A 23,201-nucleotide genomic window follows, 5' to 3' on the forward strand; every position below is an offset into this window, starting at 1 on the left:
AGCGGCAGGCCAGCAAGAGGCAGCGCTGCCACTCCTGATTTTGGAAGGCACGGGGAGGAGGGTCTGTCACCGAATCGGCCAGACCGATTTTTTTAAAATCAATTTGAATCGATTCACCCGAAGTGAATCAGTGAATTGATTCAAATCAGAAATCGAGCAATACTATTAATCAATACTAATAAAAAAGGAGTTGCCTCCAGATGGTATGACCTTATGAGAAGGTCTTCAACTTCTTCATTAATGAGCATGATGAATGCTTGGCATGGAGATTTGGGACTTTCACCTGAGGAAGAGATGTGACAGGAAGTTTGGAAAAATATGTTTAGATCTTCTCGTTCTGCTGGCGTTCTTCAATCTCTGTTCTAATTTAAGTAGCTAAGATTTCAAATGGACTCTCTACCATGTGTTGGTCTTGTAACTCATAGGAAGGCCCGCTAACTCATATGATCTATGACTGCTGACATCTATCAGTCTATTGGAGCAAAGGGTGGGAAACCATTTCTACAGTCTTGAATATACAAGAGCCCTTAAGTTTGCGCATTATCATACTGGGTCATCATGGCCTACTGCACATGCTGCCTGATCATAATGCGAGGCTGCTTAACGTCTTGCTATTTTTGGCCCTTAAAAATATCTTACATTGTTGGAAAGACCTATCTAAGGTGGATTATATTAATTAGCGGAATATGTTGTGCCTTACAGTAAAACATGAAAGTGTCATAGCAGAAAGGCACAAGTCTATGAGCTCATTTATCAAAATTTGGAGTCCAGTCAACTCTTATTGCAATACAGACTGATCACATTCAGTTATTGTGCTAGGATATAGATATCTACAACAGAACCTATGCATTATATCATGGCTCACTATTCATATTTATACGGGGGTATAACTCAAATGTTCCTCTGTGCTTTGGATATTGTATATGGTTATGGCTGCAGGTTGTGCTGACACTCTCTTTTTATTGGCAGGTGTCAGCTTGTTGTATTGCATAGATAATATTTTATGATCATTTGCTTTGTACAACTTGGCTGTATCTTGCCTTGTTAACATTTATATTTGTATTACATTGGTATTTTGTTAAAATCAATAAAAATATTTGAACTGGAAGATGCTTTCAATTCCAAACTCCAACCTACCTGCTAAACATCTTATCATTTCCTCTGTGATTCCCCCACCTGAGCACAGTGTATTGACGCAACTTCTTGTTCAATTTGTCTGTCTTGATTAGATTGTAAGCTCTTTTGAGCAGGGACTATCTATATTTTGATGCACAATGCTGTGTATGTCTAGTAACACTATGGGCTCCTTTTACGAAGCCGCGTTGGTGGTTTAACGCGCGTAACAGATCGCGTTAATCTGCCGGCCGTGCTAGCCGCTACCGCCTCCTCTTGAGCAGGCGGTAGTTTTTCGGCTAGTGCGGGGGTTAGCGTGTGCTAATAATGTGCGTGTGATAAAGCCGCTAACGTGGCTTCGTAAAAGGAGCTCTATAGAAATGATAAGTAGTAGTAGTTATAGAAACAGAATACTCACTATTTTACCTCTGTCTTTGCAAGATGATACCATAAGCAGTATGGTTATTTATTTAAAACATTTATACCCTGCCTATCCCTTAGTAAAAACATACATAAAGATATAATAAACATACATACATAAACATATAATAAAACAAATTATTAACCACTTAGTATAACAAGCCCCCCAGCCCCCACTAAGGGTCATATTCTATATATGAGCAGGGACTGTCTTTAAATGTTATATTGTACAGCGCTACGTACGTCTTGCAGTGCTATAGAAATGAGAAGTAGTAGTAGTAGTAGTAGTAGTAGTAGTATATGGCACCTTAAAAAATTGGTGCCAACTAGAACAGCACTTAGCCAATTCTATAAAAGGTACACATACCTTATAGAATTGCACTAAGTGCCAGTGTGCATCACAAATTTTAGGTTCACCCATTTAGGCCAAGGAAAACCAGGACTAAATCTCCGTGCCTAACCTGTGCACACCTCGGGAGTATTGTGTAACAGTACGTATAAATTCTAGGAATGCCCACAATCCTCCTAGATTCCTCCCCTGGCCACATCCTCCTTTTCAGATTAACGTACTAGAACTGGCGTGCAGCACTTCATAGAATACGCCTACCAAGCTGTGTGCATAACTTGTAATTAGAGTGGTAAACGTAGCTGGTTTCAAAAAAGGTTTGGACAAGTTCCTGGAGGAAAAGTTGAGACAGACATGAGGGAAGCCACTGCTTGCCCTGGGTGCCATTTTTTCTCTCCTGCCTGTTGACTGGGGATCGCTGAACTTTTGTGCTGTATGCTTTCCTAAGCAGTGCTAATATTCCCGAAGAAGAGGGTTGTTTCCCCGAAACGGAAGCTGTTAAATTTACAACAAGCACACGTTTTGAAGATTGCTATACTTATTACAGCTACAAAAAGATAAGTACAGTTCCAGCTTTATATCTTGTTGGACTCCTTCACCTATGGCCCGATATGAACTATGCACGCTGAACTGTGTTTATAGCAGCAGCCAAGTATGAATGTGTTTTTCATGAGTTTTTCACATTTCTTGATTTATAATAAGGCACAACCAGGGGGAGGGAGGGGAGGAGACCAAGGATGTTACACCTCCTAAACCCTGAGTGGGTATAAAGAGCGACAGCTGTCACTTTGGTCGTGTTAGTGTTCAGTTGTGTAAACTGAGGACTCCCCCATCATATTTAATTCACTTTAATATTGTAGTATGTGAACCATTGTCCTTGGCTGCTGCTATCTTCACTTTATCCTTGAAGAATTTTCGGATTTCTGCCCTGGATCAGTGGCATGGAATACTGTTCCTATTTGTGGTTTTGCCAGGTACTCGTGACTTGGATTGGCCTCCGTGAAGACAGGACACTGGGCTAGATGAACCACTGGTCTGACCCAGTAAGGCTATTCTTATGTTCTTAATTGCGAGGTGTAAATTGCCACTTATCAGCTGACCAGGCTTGTTAAACAATTAAGCTTGCGCGTAAATCAGCTGTGCACACTGATTTGTGCGTACAACGTAAGGCACCATTTAAAGAATTGGGGGGGGGAGGGTAAATGTATAAGCTTATACATTAAAATTCAGATTGCAGTTGCCATGTTATGCCACTTGCATATATACATATAATAAGGGTCAACCAGCCAACTGTAGGTGATACCTTTTTATTGAAGTAAATAAATCTGTGGCTAGCTTTCAAGAGTAACCCTACTCTGACCTAATGAAGAAGGATATCTTTCAAAGATTAGTCAAATAAATTCATACAAAGTGATCTTTGTCCCATAACTTTAAAATCCTATCAATTTTGATTGGGATAGTCTACAGTTCTAAATTTGATATGTACGGATTCCATATGATACTGCCTTTATGTAAACAAACTGGTTCCGACATTCATTCATTAGCGTCGTTGCCAGATTGACGAGAAGATTCACTTGCCACACTGTCCATAAGCCAGAAGTGTGATTTAAAAAAATTAAAAAAAATAATGATATTTCACAAAAAAAATCAATTTTTTGGCATCTGCAAGCCCTTTTTACCATAAAAATGTCGTCAAAACCACAAAAATTGGCCTACGATCCTTATGGTCCTGAAAGGGTTAATTCTATAAGTTAATATCACAAATTGATTACTGGCCTGTAAAAATGTACTGCAGTATAATGGAAATGAAATCAAGGTATAGATCAGTGGTCTCAAACTCGCGGCCCGGGGGCCACATGCGGCCCGCCAGGTACTATTTTGAAGCCCTCGGTATGTTTATCATAATCGCAACCATAAAATAAAACAGTTTCTTGATCATATGTCTCTTTAGCTATAAATTACAATATTATTACTAAGAGTTAGCCAAAAGGAAAGATTTATAAATTATAAAGAGTTTTACCTCATGCAAAATTGACATTTCTTTAATAAGACATTAACTATTTTTCTGAGGCCCTCCAAGTACCTCCAAATCCAAAATGTGGCCCTCCAAAGGGTTTGAGTTTGAGACCACTGGTATAGATACATTGTGTGAGAGCTGATAGTAACCAGTATTTCTACTGAACCTCTACATCCTGAAGTCTGATATGTATTAGAATAAAATATATATTTTTTTTCAAGTCACTGTTAGGACATTAGAAAACAGCTAATGAGCTCAGTGACATACGCATACATCTTGAGAAATATATTATAGGTGAACTGCACTTAATTACACCACTTGGACTTGAACAAGAATAGAGCAAGTTGCTACTCATAGAACATATCCATTGACAGTCAGTGTCCTCCTTACCTTTCAGCCATGTCCTCTAGCTGCTCAGGTGGAACAGGGACTCCATTTACAGATCTGGCCCGGTGGATCTCCTGGAAGGTCTTTTTGTAACCATCTAAGCTTTTAAGCAAATCCTTTTTATGAAAAAGAGATTTAAAAATAAGCAGAATATAAGGTTAGTCACTGAAAGGCATCCTTCCAAAGCTGCAGCAATGAGTCATTCTCATCTTCTGGAGAAGAAGATGATGTGGGCTGTCACATTTATTTGCCAGTGAATCCTATCACAAATCTATCCGACAATAGTCTGAACATTTAAAAGGAAACTCTATTTGACATTATGCTACTAAAGTTGCCTTGAGTAATTAAGGCAGTTTTTAAGTAATAACACTTGCTCAGGTGCCCCTATTATACTTTGTATTAAAGCATGTAATCACATTTTCGCTCGCTTGAACATTCAGTTTACAAATAATTAAGACAGTTTGAAATAAATAATGTTGACAGTTTTGTGAAGAGCATATTTAATTTTGAATCTCTTGTTTAATCTATATATATATAAAATCGGAGGTATGTATGTGTGTATGTATGTATGTGTGTGTGTATGTGCCGCGATCATGCAAAAACGGCTTGACCGATTTGAACAAAACTTGGTATGCAGATCCCTCACTACCTGGGATGATATGTTCTGGGGGTCTCGCGGCCCACCTGCACACGTGGGCGGAGCTACAAACTGAAAATCAGATTTCACCCATTCATGTCAATGGAAAAAATGTAAAAAGCTGCCAACGCAAAAACGGCTTGCCCGATTTGAATGAAACTTGGTATGCTGATCCCTCACTACCTGGGGTGATATGTTCTGGGGGTCTCGCGGCCCACCTGCACACGTGGGCAGAGCTACAAACAGAAAATCAGATTTCACCCATTCATGTCAATGGAAAAAATGTAAAAAGCTGCCAACGCAAAAACGGCTTGCCCGATTTGAATGAAACTTGGTATGCTGATCCCTCACTACCTGGGGTGATATGTTCTGGGGGTCTCGCGGCCCACCTGCACACGTGGGCAGAGCTACAAACAGAAAATCAGATTTCACCCATTCATGTCAATGGAAAAAATGTAAAAAGCTGCCAACGCAAAAACGGCTTGCCCGATTTGAACGAAACTTGGTATGCAGATCCCTCACTACCTGGGGTGATATGTTCTGGGGGTCTCGCTGCCCACCTGCACACATGGGCAGAGCTACAACCTGATAATCAGATTTCACCCATTCATGTCAATGGCAAAAATGTAAAAAGCTGCCAACGAAAAAACGGCTTGCCCGATTTGAACGAAACTTGGTATGCAGATCCCTCACTACCTGGGGTGATATGTTCTGGGGGTCTCGCGGCCCTCCTGCACACGTGGGCGGAGCTACAAACAGAAAATCTGATTTCACCCATTCATGTCAATGGAAAAATTGTAAAAAGCTGCCAACGCAAAAACGGCTTGCCCGATTTGAACGAAACTTGCAACACATCTTCCTTTTCAGTTTAAGAGCTTGCAAATTCCATTGAGACTTGCATTCTCTATCACAATCAACAAATCACAGGGACAGACTATTACATACTGTGGAGTGGATTTAAGATCCCCCTGTTTTTCCCATGGTCAACTCTATGTTGCTTGCTCAAGGGTGGGTTCACCCAAGAATTTATATGTTCTTTCTCCTGGAGTTGAAACTAAAAATGTTGTTTATAATCAAGTTTTGTGTTAGTTGTATTGTATTCATTTTGTCAAATATTTCACATTATAATTTGAATATTGTACTTTTTATAAAGCTGTAAAAAAATAATTTCATTCACCACTATAAAGTATCTTTATTTGAATCCATTTACAGTGTTATTGCTATAATTAAATACCCGTGCAACGCCGGGGCATCAGCTAGTATACTCTATATAATTATAGATAGCTAGATAGCTAGATATGTAAGTATGTCATCCTAATGGAGGCACAGATCTTAACAGTGAAGTTCCTTCAAGAAGAAGGAAACTGCAAAAGGAGACTGCCAAATATAGTTACTAGGATTGACTACAGCTCCCATGAGCCCATGGGGCAGGGCCAGGGAGAGTAATTCGATGGGTAGAACCAGAAGTCATTAAAAGCAATGGCTCTAAGCTAAAAGGGATGCTTTTTCCATAAGGAAGAAAAAGGTGTTGGAGGTTTACTCTAAGTCCGCCAAATGGATTCATATTTGCAGGACAGGGGTATTCCAATCCTGGGTTTATCTCGCTGCATGGAGGGACTTGCAATTCTGATTTCCCCACTTAAGAAAATCAAAAGCACAAGTCCGAGGATTGGATCAACCCTGTGCAGCAAATCTGGAACCAGTTGGCAGCCTTTGTTTACTCCCATGGACAATTCAACAAAACTGCCAAGTTACCCATTCCAGGAGGGAGACTTTTTAGCCAGTTTTGGTTTTAAACTTATATCCCAAATAAGTGTAGAATTTGTAGTCCATGATTTTATCCATTGAAATCAGTGCTGCAGGTCCTATAATGTACCAAGATGAGGTTGACAGAAATTCAGGACTGAGAAAATTACTCCAGAGGGAAAATAGTAACACAAATGTTCACAGTACAAAGCAAGTATTAGAAGGCCTCAGATGGAGCGATGATGCGGAGTCACATTCATAGAGAAACAACTTTACAGTATTTCAAGACTTGACATGGCTTATGTTTCAATGAATGCCTTCATCAGGGGTCAAAATATTTCCGAACAATATACAGACTTCTATCATAAGGGTCAAATAAATACAAACACAACCATCAAGTTGCAAAATGCAGCCCTGTATTACACACATTGATTGAAAACCAGGACTGGTCGAAAAGTCTCCTCCTGGAATGGGTAACTTGGTAGTAGAGAATGACATGGGGACAAATTTTTCCCCATCCCCCTGGGAACTCATTTTCCTGTCCCTGTCCCATTCCTGAAAACTCTGTCTTCATCTGAACAAGCCTCAAACACTTTAAAATCATAATTGTTTGAGGCTTGTGCAGTTAAAGCAGAGCTTACAGGAATAGGGCAGGGACAGGAACAGGGACAAAACTCATGGGGACGGGATGGGGAAATTGAATTCCTGTGAGGACGAGGACAAATTTGTCCCCGTGTCATTCTCTACTTGGTAGCTCTGGAAGTTAAGGGCTGAAGGGCAAACTGGGAGAGATTCCCCCCACCTAATGAGGAGGAATGCATGAAGATAATAATAATAATAAAACTTTATTTATATCCCATCATACCTTTTCAGTTCAAGACGGTATACAGTAGCAGAAAAGTACAAAGTGGATAATGAACCTTTTCGGTTCTAGACAGTATATAGTAGTGGATATTTACAAAGTGGGATTGTGGGAACAGGTATCAATATAAGGAAGGGGGTAGAGGGAAAGAGAGGGGGAAAGGGGAAGAGAGGGGTGGAGGGGCTTTTAGAATGGGTCAGGGGCTTGTAGGTTCAGACAAACTTGTCAAATAAATGAGAAGCCAAAGGAAGCCACAGTTTGTGGGAAGCAGGAATGCTTAGAGTCTTTAAAATTTGTTTGTTCTGCTCATTATGTGAGAAATAAGGAACTCTTATTATTATTGCTGTTATTATTATACCATTTGGAGGTTGGAAACACTTTATTTTTTGCACTGCTGAGGGTGCTGGCAGAACTAGGTTTTTTTTTTCCTATAATCAACAGGAGAAAGACTTTGATAGAGAATGAAATACTACACGAGGTGGTTTTAACTAGAACTAGAAATGCCTGCATCACTCTTCGTTTCAACTGAGCCTCTGAAGTGTCTGGCAGGGAATCAGGCTGTTGCCTGAATGAGATAAAGAGTGAGGCTCTGTTTAAGGATGTGGGACTGCACTAGAGTTTCAGGATGAAATAACTGTTGCGAACATGCATTTCTTTGCCTGGCTAATGTTGTTGACAGGATATATGGAAACCCCATGAGTGAAAGGCCGATGACATCCAGCTACTCCTCCCACTAGGCGAAAACCGATCATCCCAAATCGCCAAACTCTAACTCTGCGTTTCCGACATGAAAACCTGGATGACAAACAACAAAGTACAGCTGAATGCCTCCAAGACCGAACTTTTATGGATCAAGAAAAAAACTACCCAACACTATCTTGGGATTCCACTTCACTAACAGCAGCAGATCTGGTACGCAGCCTAAGAGTAACTTTAGAAGGCCACCTGTCCTTGTCCACCTTATTCTACTACCTCCGCCAACTGAAATGGATCAAACCCTAGATCTCCAAACCAGACCTAGCCCAATTCCTCTATGCCTAAGTTTTCTCCAGGATGGATTACTGCAACTCCCTATTTAACGGAGTGGCCAAGAAAGATCTCAAACGCTTCCAGCATGTACAAAACGCAGCAATCTGCCTCCTACACAGCCTCAACTACTGTGACCCCATCTCCACAACCCTCCGCACAGAGCACTGGCTTCGAGCACTGGCTTCTGATCAACCAAAGCTGTGCATTCAAGGCCCTGATAATAGCGAATAAAATAATTTACACCACCATCCCAGCCTACATAGGATCCAAGCTCAACCTATACATCCCCACCCACCTCCTCTGCTCTGAAACTGAGAAACACCTATGCATCCCCCCAGGAAGGTCTCTCCTGTCAGAAACTGCCCGCAAACGCTCCTACAGCCACTTCATCCCCGAACTCTGGAACCAACTCCCCTTGCAAATCAGATTACAGAACTTACTGATGACCTTCCGGAAAGCTGTAAAGACCCTCCTTTTCAACTAAAATTCCAACTGCAATCTACCCCCATCACCCCCTTAAATTCCCCCTTCCTTCTGCACTCACTTCTCCATTCTTAACCTATACTTAAGTTGCTGTCTAGTCTTTGTACTGTCCAAATGTATTTCACTGTGAATGTTTGCTTGTAACCCGCTCTGAGCTACTGGGAGGACGGGATAGAAATTAAATCTAATTAATTAATTTTTTAAAAAAATATCTTTATTCAATTTATGTATAACAATTTTTAATGAAAGAATCAAATAATCAGTACAATAGGATAATACAAAAATACATTCAATACAATAAGAATCACAATAATATTTCATACAAATTTAAATCATTCTTTCAAATTTAATTTCCATATGAATTAATTCAATCTTATCTACACCCCCCTTAATTTCATCCCCTACCCACTATCTTCCCCTAAATGAATCCCTGACCCTGGATGAAAGTTGACAAAAATAAAGAATTAAAATAAATAACTGGAATGTAATTAGTAAACCTAATTTTCATAATAAATCATTGATAACCAAACTTCGTATTTTTGGTGAAAGATTCTGAATACAAGGATCCCAAACCTCCATAAAAAGACGAGCTTTTTTTAGGCGAACCTCGAACCTCCCAATTCTCAAATAAAAATAAGCGATGTAATTGATTCCTCCAATGCCAAAAACTTGGAGATTCTTTCTGCAACCAAAATTGCATAATACATTTATGCCCAATCATACAGGCTTTCTGAAACAAGACATTTTAGTTGGCCAAAAACCGCACCAGCTGATGCTTTACCAAAAATTATTCCCCTAGGACAACCCACTATCGAATTACCCCATAAAGAACCCCAAAATAACAGGATGGCAGACCAAAATGAGTTGATCTAAGGACACAACCAAAAACTTGAGATAATGTGCCAGGATCTTTATTACATTTAATACAAATTTATTCATTTTAAAGCCAAAAATAAATGCAACGTATTTTACAGACATTTTACACTTTAACAACACTTAAATTCTATCAAATTATATTTATGACAAATACATATATCATTCTCCCCCTTTATACATATCCAACAATTGCACTCTAATTAAAAATAACTCCCCACTCACATCCCTGGATGTGTATGATCAAAGGGCAAAATCAACAATCACTCCTTACAGAATTCTGTCAATGGCTCCCAAACATTCATAAATTTCTTATAATGTCCCTGTTGTATGGCCATCATACGCTCCATTTCAAGAATGTGGCATAGAAATTCCCACCAGAAAGTATAATTAATTAATTAACCAGCAACAGCTACTATTCTGCCAACATTTGGCACAGGGAGATGCTCCACCAGGATTCCACCACAACAAATAAATTACACACACAGATAAGGATATTTTTTCCTCTTTATCTAACTTGTGGCAGGTATGCAGATAAAGGGTTTCCCAAGTCGGTCCTGGAGTACCCCCTTACTAGTCAGGTTTTCAGGACATCCACATAGAATATGCATGAAAGAGCTTTGTATACAATGGAGGCAACGGATGCAAATCAACATTACACCTATTCATTATGGATATTCTGAAAACCTGACTGGAATGGGGGTATTCTAGAACTAACTTGGGAAACACTGAGTTATACTAACTTTCTAAGGAGAAAATAATCATACAAAAAGTAAACATTCATATTTACATGTGCTTTTCGCCAAACACTAACGATACTGCCAGGTACCCCTGCAAATGTGTCAAAAGTGACTTTGTGGCTCTGGGAGAGAAGGGGAAGCAGTCAGGTGCACAGGTGATATTCTCGTCCATCCTCTCTGTCGAGGGTAAAGGCCAGGGCAGAGAAGCTCGCATCCTAGAGATGAATGCGTGGCTACATGGATGGTGTCGTCGAGAGTGTTTTGGCTTCCTGGACCATGGGATGATTTTCCAAGGGCTGCTGAGCAGGGATGGGGTGCATCTATCAAAGAAGGGAAGAAGTGTCTTTGCCGGCAGACTGGCTAATCTACTGAAGAGGGCTTTAAACTCGAAGTAATGGGGTAGGGTGATCAAAGCTCCTGGGTGAGTATAAGCCCTCAGGTAAGTACCTCTACATAGATGGGAAAAGGGGGCAATGTCTGGAAAGCAGTATATACTAATGCTCAAAATATCGGAAACAATATTCTGGATCTAGAAGCTGTGATGGAAGAAGAGGGGTTGGATATAGTGGCGATCACGGAGACGTGGTTCACGGAGAACCATGACTGGGATGTAGTTATACCGGGCTATAATCTGTTCAGGAAAGACAGGGTAGGAAGAAAAGGAGGGGGGAGTAGCGTTATATGTTAAAGATCATATTAAAGCCACACAATTGCAGGATCTGCAGGGCAAGGAAGAAGCACTGTAGATCAATTTGGAAAGAGGGAATGGTGAATATATTTACATTGGTGTGATATACAGGTATCCTTCACAGATGGAAGAAGTAGATAGAGATTTAATAGTAGACATTCAGAATATATCTAAAAAAGGGGAAGTCTTGCTAATAGGTGATTTTAACATGCCAGATGTTGATTGGGGTATCCCCATTGCAGGGTCTTCTAGAAGTAGGGAAATTCTGGATTCTATATAAGGTGAACTGTTCCAGCAGTTGGTAATGGAACCCACGTGGAATGGGGTCATATTGGATTTAGTGCTCACAAACGGGGAAAATATTTCTGATTTTAAAGTGGGTGATCATCTGGCATCCAGTGATCACTGCATGGTATGGTTTAATATTAAGATGGGTACAGAGAGGACTTATTTAAAAGAAAAGGTTCTAAACTTTTTTAAAAATGAACTTTGTTTGGATGGGGGTTTACGTAAAGGAATTGTGTGGGTGAGAACGTCTGGAAGGAGTGGATATGAATTGGACAAAACTGAAAGGAGTGATTGTAAGGGCAACGGACCTTTTTGTGAGGCAAATAAGTAAAAGTAAGAGAAAAAGAAGGCCGCTTTGGTTCTCAAAAGTAGTAGCTGAGAAGGTAAGGAATAAGAGGTTAGCTTTCATAAACTACAAAAGATCGCAGAAAGAGGAAGACAGGCAAAATTATCTGGAAAAGTTAAGAGAGGCTGATCATGTAGTCAGGAAAGCAAAGATGCAAATGGAAGAAAAATAGCTGACACAGTAAAACGGGGAGACAAGTTTTAGATATATTAGTGATAGGAAGAAGTGCAAAACTGGAATTGTGAGACTCAAAGGCGAAGGGGAGGAATATGTAGAAACTGATAAAGAAAAGGCCGAATTGCTTAACAAATATTTCGGTTCTGTGTTCATGGCTGAAGCACCAGCAGCGGGACTGCAGAAGACAAAAGTGAATAGAGATGGAGGAGTAATAGACCCTGATCAATTTTCAGAGTGTTGTGTTCGTGAGTAGTTAGCTAAAATAAAGGAAGACAAAGCAATGGGGCCAGATGGTTTATATCCTAGGGTGCTGAAGGAACTTAAGGAAATGAGTCTCTAGAGTCGGGAGTGGTACCGGAGGACTGGAGAAGGGTGGATGTGTTCCCTCTCCACAAAAGTGGAAGTAAGGAAGAAGTAGGAAATTACAGGCAGGTAAGTCTGACTTTTGTGGTAAGCAAATTAATGGAAACACTTTTAAAACAGAGAATGGTCAAGTTTCTGGAATCTTGTGGATTATAGGACTGGAGGCAACATGGATTTACTAGAGATAGGTCTTGTCAGACAAATCTGATCAATTTCTTTGACTGGGTGACCAGAAAATTGGACAGAGGATGTGCGCTAGATGTGGTGTATTTAGATTTTAGGAAAGCCTTTGACAGTGATCCACACAGACGTTTAATAAATAAACTGAGTGCCCTTGGGATGGGTTCCAAAGTGACGGGCTGGGACAGGAACTGGTTGAGCGGAAGGTGACAGAGGTTAGTGATCAATGGAGATTACACTGAGGAAAAGGATGTTACCAGCGGTGTGCCTCAAGTTTCTGTTCTTGGGCCTGTTTTTTTTTTTTACATTTTTATAAATAATATTGCTGAAGGGTTATCGAGTAAGATTTGCATCTTTGCGGATGATACCAAAATCTGCAATAGAGTAGATACGCTGAATGGTGTGAATAACATGAAGAAAGGCCTGGCAAAGCTTGAAGAATGGTTTGAAATTTGGCAGCTAAAATTTAATGCTAAGAAATACAAGGTCATGCATTTGGGTTGCCAAAATCAGAGGGAACGGTACAGTTTAGGGGGTGAAGAACTTATGTGCACAACAGAAGAGCGGGACTTGGGTGTGATTGTATGTGATGATCTTAAGGTGGCCAAACAGGTTGAAAAGGTGACGGTGAAAGCTAGGTTGCATAGGGAGAGGTATGGCCAGTAGGAAAAAGGAGGTATTGATGCCTCTGTATAAGACTCTGGTGAAACCTCATTTAGAATATTGTGTACATTTCTGGAGGCTGCACCATCAAAAAGATATAAAAAGGATGGAGTCGGTCCAGAGGAAGGCTACTAAAACAGTGTGTGGTCTTCGTGATAAGGTGTATGGGGACAGACTTAAAGTTCTCAATCTGTATACTTTGGAGGAAATGTGGAAGAGGGGAGATATGATAAGAGACATTTAAATACCTACATAATATAAATATGTGTGAATTGAGTCTCCTTAATTTGAATGGAAACTCTGCAATGGGAGAGCATAGGATGAAGTTAAGAGGTGATAGGCTCCGGAGTAATCTGAGGAAATATTTTTTTATGGAAAGGGTGGTAGATGTGTGGAACAGTCTCCCAGAAGAGGTGGTGGAAACAAAGACTGTGTCTGAATTCAAGAGGGCCTGGGATAAGCACGTGGGATCTTTCAGAGAGAGAAAGAGATACTGGTTACTGTGGATGGGCAGACCAGATGGACCATTTGGCCTTTATCTGCCGTCATGTTTCTATGTTTCTACAAGTGATTTAGCTTATTTTGCACATCTACTATTTTATAAAGTACGTGGAAAAAACCTCTGCCCAGGTCCGCTAAACTTCTAAGCATCCAGGAAGTAAGTGCATAAGTTGAAGTACATATATCACAGACAGTTTTAGACGATAGCATTTCTGCACATAAAAGGTTGTTCTTGATTTTGGAATGACTTCTTAAAATTACCCAGCAAATGTGTAAAGCCCCAGGACAGATGTGCAAAAGCATGAACAACATGAGTCATAATAGAAGACATCAGGGCAGAGGAAGAGATAAGGGAAAGGAACTTAAATAGAAAACTCTGCAATATTGTTAGTGCATTCTTACCCATGGGTATCTTTCCTACTGGACTTAATAAAAAAAAGACATTACGGATGCCTTGAGTCATCTTTTTCATGATAATTTTAGGGCAGTCTCAAACTACTCAGTCCTGGTGAATAGGTTATTTTACTAAGCCAGTAATTCCCAAACCTGGTCCTTCAGGCACTCCGGCCACTCAAGTTTTCAGGATATCCACAAGGAATATTCATGAGAGATTTGCCTACACTGTCTCCACATGGACTCCATGAATATTCATTGTGAATATCCCGAAAACCTGACTGGCTGGGGTACTCCAGGATCAGGTTTGGGAACCACTGTATTAAGCCTTCTCAATCATGGGTGTGGTTATTACCATACAATAGGCATTAACATGCTACCTGCTTAGCGTGGGTGGAAGAGGGTTGCAGGTGTCAACATGGGAAGAGATAGGGTGTGGTCACTAGATGGATTATTGGTCTGATCCAGTATGGATATTCTTATGTACTTATGTTTCTAGTACTGTAATGTTTGCCTAATGCATTTCACAAAGTTAACCCCAACATCATACTGGGAGAGCTGATGAAGTAGCAATCAGAAGGACAATTATACAGTGAATGAGTGATCTCAGTTAGTTCATGTGGGAAGCAGTATCTCTGTCCCACAGTGCTGAAGTGCAAATGGTTCCTTAAGGCTCTTACCTACCACTGCTATACTTAATATGCACATTCACTCAGCTGGATGCATAATTACATTTCACATTTCCCTTTTATTTGATGCACTATAAATCAAAGTGGTTTACTAGCAGCTCAGTAGTGTAGCCATGATCTGTGTCCTCCCTCAATCCAGTCCTCTCCAAAACAGATGACCCCCACATGGTCACCTTCACATACCACCCTGACTCCTTCTCCCCGGCTTTTATTTATTTATTCAACTTTCGATACCCTTCTCCAAGAGAAGCTCAGAACAGTTTACATGGATTTATTCAGGTATTTTTCCCTTTCAGTCCCAGCAGGCTCACAATCTATCTAATATACCTGGGATAATAGGGTACCAAGTGACTTGCCCAGAATCACAGAGAGCAGTATGGATTTGAACCCTCAACCTCAGGGTGCTGAAGCTGTAGCTCTAACCCCTGTGCCACACTCTCAGTATGGTAGGAGATAGCATGGCAAACATTATCTGACAGAGATAGCAAACAAAGCATGGTAAAACATAAAACAACAAAAACATGGTATGGTGAGACATACTATGGCGAACACAGTAAGGCAAAACATGGTAAATATAGTATTCCAAAGCATGGCTAACATAGTATGACACGACTTGGTAAAAATTGGAAGGCTGGTGTTCATGATGAAACATACCATGGAAGACATGGCGCTGCAAACATTGTCTGGCAAGCATGGCATAAGAGATCGCAGCATGGCAGTCACAGTATGGCAAACATACCCCCCTCCTTTACTAACACGTATCGTGGGTTTTGGCGCTGGCAGTGGAGGTAACTGCTCCGACGCTCATAGGAATTCTTTGAAGCGTCAGAGCAGTTACCGCCGGTGCCAGTGCTAAAACCCATGCTACGCATTAGTAAAGGAGGGGGGATTCTATGGTAAATATGGTGTATAGTATAGTAGGACAAAGATGGTGAACAGTTTGACATTATGTAGAAGAACATTGTATGAGATAACATGGCCATGGTCAGGCATAGGACGAAGCACATAGTGTTTGAGGCTCGAGACAGTGGAGGGTTGGGGCACTTTGTCAGAATGTTCAAGGAGTTTGGATTGGCACACTCTCATAGAGTGTCAGGGGAAGAGGTGAGCTTTTATTGCCTTCCTGAAGTTCAACAGACCTTCTAATGATCTTAGGTGGCTAAGTAGTTTGTTCCAGAGGCACGGAAGGTAGTGTGATTAAGATCTTTTTTGGGCATTCTCAAGATGGAGGGCACATCCTGAGGGCATGTGTAATCATTTTTCATCTTGGGAGTGAACTGTTTGATTTGGGGATGTAGGGTGGATGTTTGTAGGCCATATATAGAAACATAGAATAGAAACATAGAAAAATGACGGCAGATAAGGGCCATAGCCCATCAAGTCTGCCCACTACACAGACCCACCCCCTAGTCTGCTCTCCTGGAGATCTTGCTCCTAATGACCCATCCTTAACTCCACCCTCTTAGGGATCCCACATGGGCATCCCTTTTACCCTTAAAATCTGGCACGCTGTCGGCCTCGATTACCTGTATCGGAAGCTTGTTCCAATGATCAACCACTCTTTCGGTGAAGAAATACTTTCTGGTGTCACCATGAAATTTCCCGCCCTTGAGTTTAAGCAGATGCCCTCTTGTGGCTGAGGGTCCTTGGTACCATGTCGTGGAAGAGTTTGTAGGCCTTTTAATATACATTGTTTGTCAATCGGCAGCCAGTGGGCAGTGCCCAATATTGGGGCGATCAGGTCTCATATGTGGGGATTCTTCAGGATTTTTGCAGCATTTTGTACTCGTAGTCGATGAATGTTTTTGTAGTGAGCCTGTTTAGGAGCACGTTGCAGTAGTCCATACAGAAGAGGACGAAGACATACAGTAGTTGAGAGAAGTATGGTTCAGAGAAGTATCATCTGATTTTTCATAGTTGCTGGAGGTAGTAGAATGAGATGGTTACTACTTGGGAGATATGGTCAGAGAGCGAAAAGTCGCTGTCAAGGATCACCCCTAGGCTGTGTACTTTGTTTTGGCCATCAGGGTGGCCATTTCCAAAGAGATTGACAGGCGGGCGAGTTTAGGGTCACCTCTCTGTTTCCAGAGGAGCTCGGTTTTCACCGCATTTAGTTGCAGTTTGTCTTGGGACATACGTATTTTTATTTCTGTGTAGTTTGGAGATTTGGGCGTCTCAGTTTGAGCCTAGTTGTATGTCATCAGCAAATGAGTTGATCTTTAAATGGTGTTTTAAGGCAATGTTTATTGCTGGTCTGATATACAGTAGAGATTGAAAAGTAGAGGGGGCAGGAGAGTGCCCTGTGATACTCCTTGGGTCACAATACAATAGATCTTAGTAGGACACTTTGGGACCTATGGCTCAGGAATGACGAGAATGACGAGAACCACTTGAGCGTTTGATCGCTGATTCGTATGCGAGTCTGGCACGGAGGCAGGGGTAATCAGTGGTATCAAAGGCAGCACTGAGGTCTAGAAGGATCAGAAGCCCATTGTTTCCTTTGTCTAGTATGCTTCAGCAGTCAACAATAATTTCCGATAGGACCGTTTCTGTGCTATGGTATTTTCTGAAGCCAGATTGGTATGAGGAAAGGGTGTTCTGTCTATTGATGAAGGTCTGGAGTTGCGATAGTACAGTCTTTTCAAGGATTTTGGAGATGAAGGGAAGGCTGGAGATCTGTTTGTAGTTGCTGGGTTCATTGGGATCCAGGGTTGTTGTTTTTTTTTTTTTCAGATTGACCTGATGATTGCTGATTTCTAGCTTTGCAGTACCGTTCCTGATTGAGGGAGGAATTTATTAGAGGTACGAGCAATTTGATAAAGGCATCTTTTGTGGCAGTCAGGAGATTCGGCGGACACAGGTTGAGGATGGACCCATACTAAGAGTTGTCATACTGGGACAGACCAAAGGTCCATAAAGCCCAGCATCCTATTTTCAACAGTTGCCAATCAAGGTCACAAGTACCTGGTAAGATCCCAAAAGAGTTACCTGACAAAGCATATAACATAAGGCTATGCAGTAAGTTTCTGCTCCGTGTGCCTTGGCACACTCCCTGAATTTATCACACAGGCTTGGAAAAGAAATGGCTGAGGTGGGATATGATTGAGGTCTACAAAATCCCGAGTGGTACAAATCAATTTTTAACTCTTTCAAACATTACAAAAGATCAGGGGACACTCAATGATGTTAAATGGAACTACTTTTAAAACAAATAGGAGGAAATATGTTTTTCACTCAAAGAATAGTTAAGCTCTGAAACTCATTGCCAGAGGATGTGGTAACAGTGATTAGCATAGACGGGTTTAAGAAAAGATTTACAAACCCAAAAAAGCACAAACAGCCTGAACAACAGAGACCAGGATAATTTTTATTGAAATGACCCAACACGGCTGTGTTTTGGCGAGTGGCCTGTGTCAGGGGTTTAAGAACCAGGTAATCCCTTTTTACTTCTAGTATGAAAAAAGTGGCAAAGTCTCACAAGTGGTATATCAAATATAACAAATCCAATCCAAACAAAACAAATGCACACTGTCACAAAACTATGGGCTCCTTTTACAAAGCTGCAGTCATAGCATTTACCTCGCCAGCCCATGGTAGAAACCTCGACCACAGCTTTGTAAAAGCCAGCATATGTGCTTATGTGTATGAACGCTCAACTTATTGCAGTTAGCATTCATATAGATAGGTGTATAGTTTTGTGATAGTGCACATTTGATAGGTGCTTTTTGGGGTTTGCATACTGTTTAGTATTGCACTTATCCCTTTTTCTTGTGATTTAAAAAAAAAGGTTTCAACAAATTCCTGGAGAGAAAGTCTATAGTCTACTATTGAGACAGACATGGGGCAAGCCATTGCTTCCCTAGGATAGGTAGCATGGAATGCTCGTATTTGGGATGCTGCCAGGTACTTGTGACTTGGATTGGCCATTGTTGGAAGCAGGATACTGGGCTAGATGGACCATTGGTCTGATCCAGTATGGCTGTTCTTATGTGCTTGTTTCTAGTACAGTAATCCCCCAATATTCACGGAAGTTCCATTCCAGGAACTCCCATGAATCTTGAAAAACCGCGAATATGGTTTTCAGTGGGGGAGACAGAAGAGGGCAGCCAGAGAGGCAGGAGAGAGCAGCCAGAGCTCCGGCGAGTGAAGGAAATCACTCGCGGCATGCTCCGACCGCCTCTTCCTGCACTAAAGTCGGGCCTCACCAATCAGGAGCTGTTTTTACATGCAGCTCCTGATTGGTGAGGCCCAACTTTAGTGCAGGAAGAGTGATTTTCTTCACTCACCGGTGCTCCAGCTGCTCTCTCCAGCCTCTCCGGCTGCCCTCTCCTGCCTGGTGATTCACGGTTGGAATCGCCAACCGCGAATGACCGGGGGAGCACGGCACTGCAATGTCTGCTAATGCATTTCACAAAGTTAACTCCAACATCATACTGGAAGAGCTGATGAAGTAGCAATCAGAGGGACAATTATGTGAGAAGCAGTATCTCTATCCCACAGTGCTGAAATGCGATGGCTCCCTAAGCTCTTACCTACCACTGCTAATACTAAATGAGCACATTCACTCAGCTGGAAGCATAATTATGTTTCACATTTCCCTTTTTTTTATGTACTACAAATCAAAGTGGTTTACAAACGTTATATCACTACGGGAAATAAAGCAACAGTGTAATACAACATAAGGAGGCCTAGGTTACATTTCAAATGATTATGGATCAAAGAATATAGGGTAGCTGTGGAAAGCCTTTAACAATATTAATAAGATACAGTAGGCTATCAACAGTATGCAAAAGATTTACAGATGTGTTTGTGAATGCGGATTACACAGCAGCACTTAAAATGTTAAATTCTTGTCTGCCAGACACTATACAATAGCTGTTTCACAATAAATTAAATAATATGGAATAAAGACAGAGATCCTTGGGGATGGCAAGCTTAAAATTGCCATGAATGTCATGCTGCTTTATAGAGGTATTAGGTTTCTTTAAGCTACCGGTGAAGAGCCAGGGGATGGAGCTTGATTCATTTTTGTCAGCGGCAACGCACATCTTACAGACAGCCCAGTAAGCGTTTGTACAGAGCTACCCTTTGCCAGACAACATGGGCCCTTTATTGATCACAATATTTGAAAGATTGGGGTTCTCCATCTTATGATCTCCAATTTGGACTATGACAATGCCCTGTTAGGGGTTAAGCCCACAGGCAAGCTGTAAAACAATATTTTACACACACAAGTAGGTCCCATTTCTGGGGTGGAGAATATACAGAGCAGGTGTACATTTTATGGCAGCTTTTGAGGAAGTAATTTTATAAAGTTATATATGCAGACTTCATTGGGTTGCCAAATTTCCTCTTTGAAAAAAAAGAGGGCATCTGGCCCCACCCTGTTCCACCCCAGCCTCGCCCCATTCTGCCCCAGCCCCGCCCCTACACAAACCTCCCTGAGTTTGGGGGCCATGTCTGGAAGCTTTTGATGAAGTGATGATGTCATATGCATGCGCTTGTGCGTATGACATCATTACATTGATGTTAGTGCATGCATAAAGGCTTCCAGATGTGGCCCCCGAGCTTGGGACTTCTAAAACCCGGACAAACTGCCAAGTTTTGCCGGACGTCTGGTAACCCTAAGGCTTCATAAAGCAAGTACAACATAAACAGTTATGTGTCTTCATATCCCATGTGCTTAGTTATAGAACTATCTTCCAGAGGTCATTGTATCTAAATGATTTTTCAGATTTAATGTGTGATTATTTGCTTGTATGATTGTATTACTTTAATTTTGGCATTCCTTTCTCTTTGTGATTTAAGATTGTAAACAGCTATGACCTATTGCATTAGCGAGATATCAAATGAATAATAAATATATACATACCATGACAGGAATGAGCCTTTCTTCAAAGTCAGGGTAGATGGAGTATGACCTACATCTCTCAAATTTACTGCTAATGTTCACTGCAGCAATTGTATCATACCAAAGGGAGCTTCCTTGATGAGGTCATAAGAAGAACAATGGATAGGCAACTTATCTAAGAATGCCTGAAAATTCTTTTCAATTAAGCCACCCAAAATACTTGAGGATCTTCTCTTTCTCTACATGATTCACTGAGTAATCACTTGGGGATGTATGGGGACAGACTTAAAGATCTCAATATGTAAAGATAAATAAACCAAAGAAAAGAAGAGATATGATGAAAATACATTATTATGTTTTCACAAATTTAGTCAATGGGCTCCAAATTTTATTAAATACTTCACTAAAACCCCTACATTCTTGGTTAATTCTTTCGTATCTGTATGTAGTACAAACATTCACCCATCAAAATGTATAATTAATTATATCATGGTTTTTCCAATTACAGTGGTACCTTGGATTACGAGCATAATCCGTTCCAGGAGCATGCTCGTAATCCAAAATGCTCGCATATCAAAGCAAGTTTCCCCATAGAAAGTAAGGGAAACTTGCTTTGATATGTTCCCACCCCCATCTTCCCTCCCCCAAGGCCAGTAGCACTGCTCCCCCCCCCCAAGAACCGGCATTGCTCCCCCCGAAGCCCCCCCAGTGAACCGACACCCTCCCCCCCGCGATCCGGCACCCCCCCCGCCGCCATCGGGCACCCCCCCGCCGCCACCGGCACCCCCCTGCCACGACCTGAGATCCCCCAACCCACCCGAACCTTCTTCTTACTTCCAGTGTAGCCTCTGCATTGGCATCGGCACCGGCACCAGCATGCGTGCATGCTCAAGGCCCGGCACAGGAAGCAGATTTTCGGGCACCGGCACCAACGCACAGGACATGCTGGTGCCAGTGCCGATGTGGAGGCTACACTGGAAGTAAGAAGAGGGTTCGGGTGAGTTGGGGGATCTCAGGTTGCGGCGGGGGGGTGCCCGATGGCGGCAGTGGGGTGCCGGATCGCGGGGGGGAAGGTGCCGGTTCGTGGGAGGGGCGCTCATACAGCGAGGCAAGCTCGGTTTACGAGGCACCAAGTTTGTGAATGTTTTGCTCGTCTTGCAAAACACTCGCAAACCAGTGCACTCGTAAACCGAGGTACCACTGTACTTGTAATCAATTGAATGGCTATACCTGCTAGGATCATAAATAGACGACTCTTATATTTAACTAGGGTGGGTTTCACATGTAAAATTGTTCCACAAATTATAGGGGGGGTGGGGGCTTGGAGGGAGGGGAATAAATATTGATAGTGATATCTTTATTTGTATTGCATATTAGGATATATTATAATATTATTATATGCAGGAAAATGAAATTATTGAATTATATTTATGTTACCTGTATAGATAATAGTGGAATATGTGGAATATCTTTTGTTCTTTCATTTGTATGACACTGTTTTTGATTAAAAACCAATAAAGAATTAAAGAAAAAAGAAAAAAAAAATCTCAATCTGTATACTTTGGAGGAAAGGCGGGAGAGGGGAGATATGATAGAGACGTTTAAATACCTACATAATATAAATGCGCATGAGTCGAGTCTCTTTCATTTGAAAGGAAACTCTGCAATGAGAGGGCATAGGATGAAGTTAAGAGGTGATAGGCTCCGGAGTAATCTGAGAAAATACTTTTTTACAGAAAGGGTGGTAGATGCATGGAACAGTCTCCCAAAAGAGGTGGTAGAGATAAAGACTGTGTCTGAATTCAAAAGGGCCTGTGATAGGCAGTGGGATCTCTTGGAGAGAGAAAGAGATAATGGTTAAGTTTCAAGTTTCTTTAATTTTGATATACCGTCTATCAAATCAAATATCTAGATGGTGTGGACAGACCAGAACCTCACCAACCTCCACGAGAACATTACAGCATGCATACATTACAGCATTCCTGGTCCTTCTCGGTACAGATGAAATTGAATGAATCAAAAACAAAATTACTCTGGCTCGGCCCAAAATTAGAACACCTGCCCACCCTCTTCGCACTACCGTCAGGCACTGCACTGCAGCTTGAGTTCTCAAGCAAGGTCCTTGGCATCATTATCAATTTTTCTCTCTCCCTCAATAACTACCTCAACTCCTTGGCTAAATCATGCTTTTTCAGCCTCCACATGCTGAGGAAAGTAAGATCCTATTTTCGCCAACAACATTTCGCCGTCCTTGTCCAATCCATCATCCTCTCCAAACTAGACTACTGCAATGCCATCTACTTAAGCCTATTAAAAAAAAGTCTTCAAAGACTCCAACTAATCCAGAATACTGCAGCCAAGTTGATCTTTGCAAAACGCAAGTTTGACCATGTCTCCCCACTCCTAGCC

At 41.4% G+C, this 23,201-nt stretch overlaps 1 protein-coding gene across 1 annotated transcript in view; it reads right to left on the reverse strand.

Moving 5' to 3' along the window:
- SYNE1 (spectrin repeat containing nuclear envelope protein 1) overlaps positions 1 to 23,201 on the reverse strand; it is a 994,076-nt gene that overhangs the window by 781,874 nt on the left and 189,001 nt on the right. The window contains exon 12 of the mRNA XM_033936910.1: positions 4,287 to 4,399. Coding sequence (XP_033792801.1) covers positions 4,287 to 4,399 — 113 coding nt within the window. The remainder of the gene's footprint in view (positions 1 to 4,286; positions 4,400 to 23,201) is intronic.

Source organism: Geotrypetes seraphini, chromosome 3 (assembly GCF_902459505.1).
Source record: "Geotrypetes seraphini chromosome 3, aGeoSer1.1, whole genome shotgun sequence".
In the NCBI taxonomy this organism is placed as follows: domain Eukaryota; kingdom Metazoa; phylum Chordata; class Amphibia; order Gymnophiona; family Dermophiidae; genus Geotrypetes; species Geotrypetes seraphini.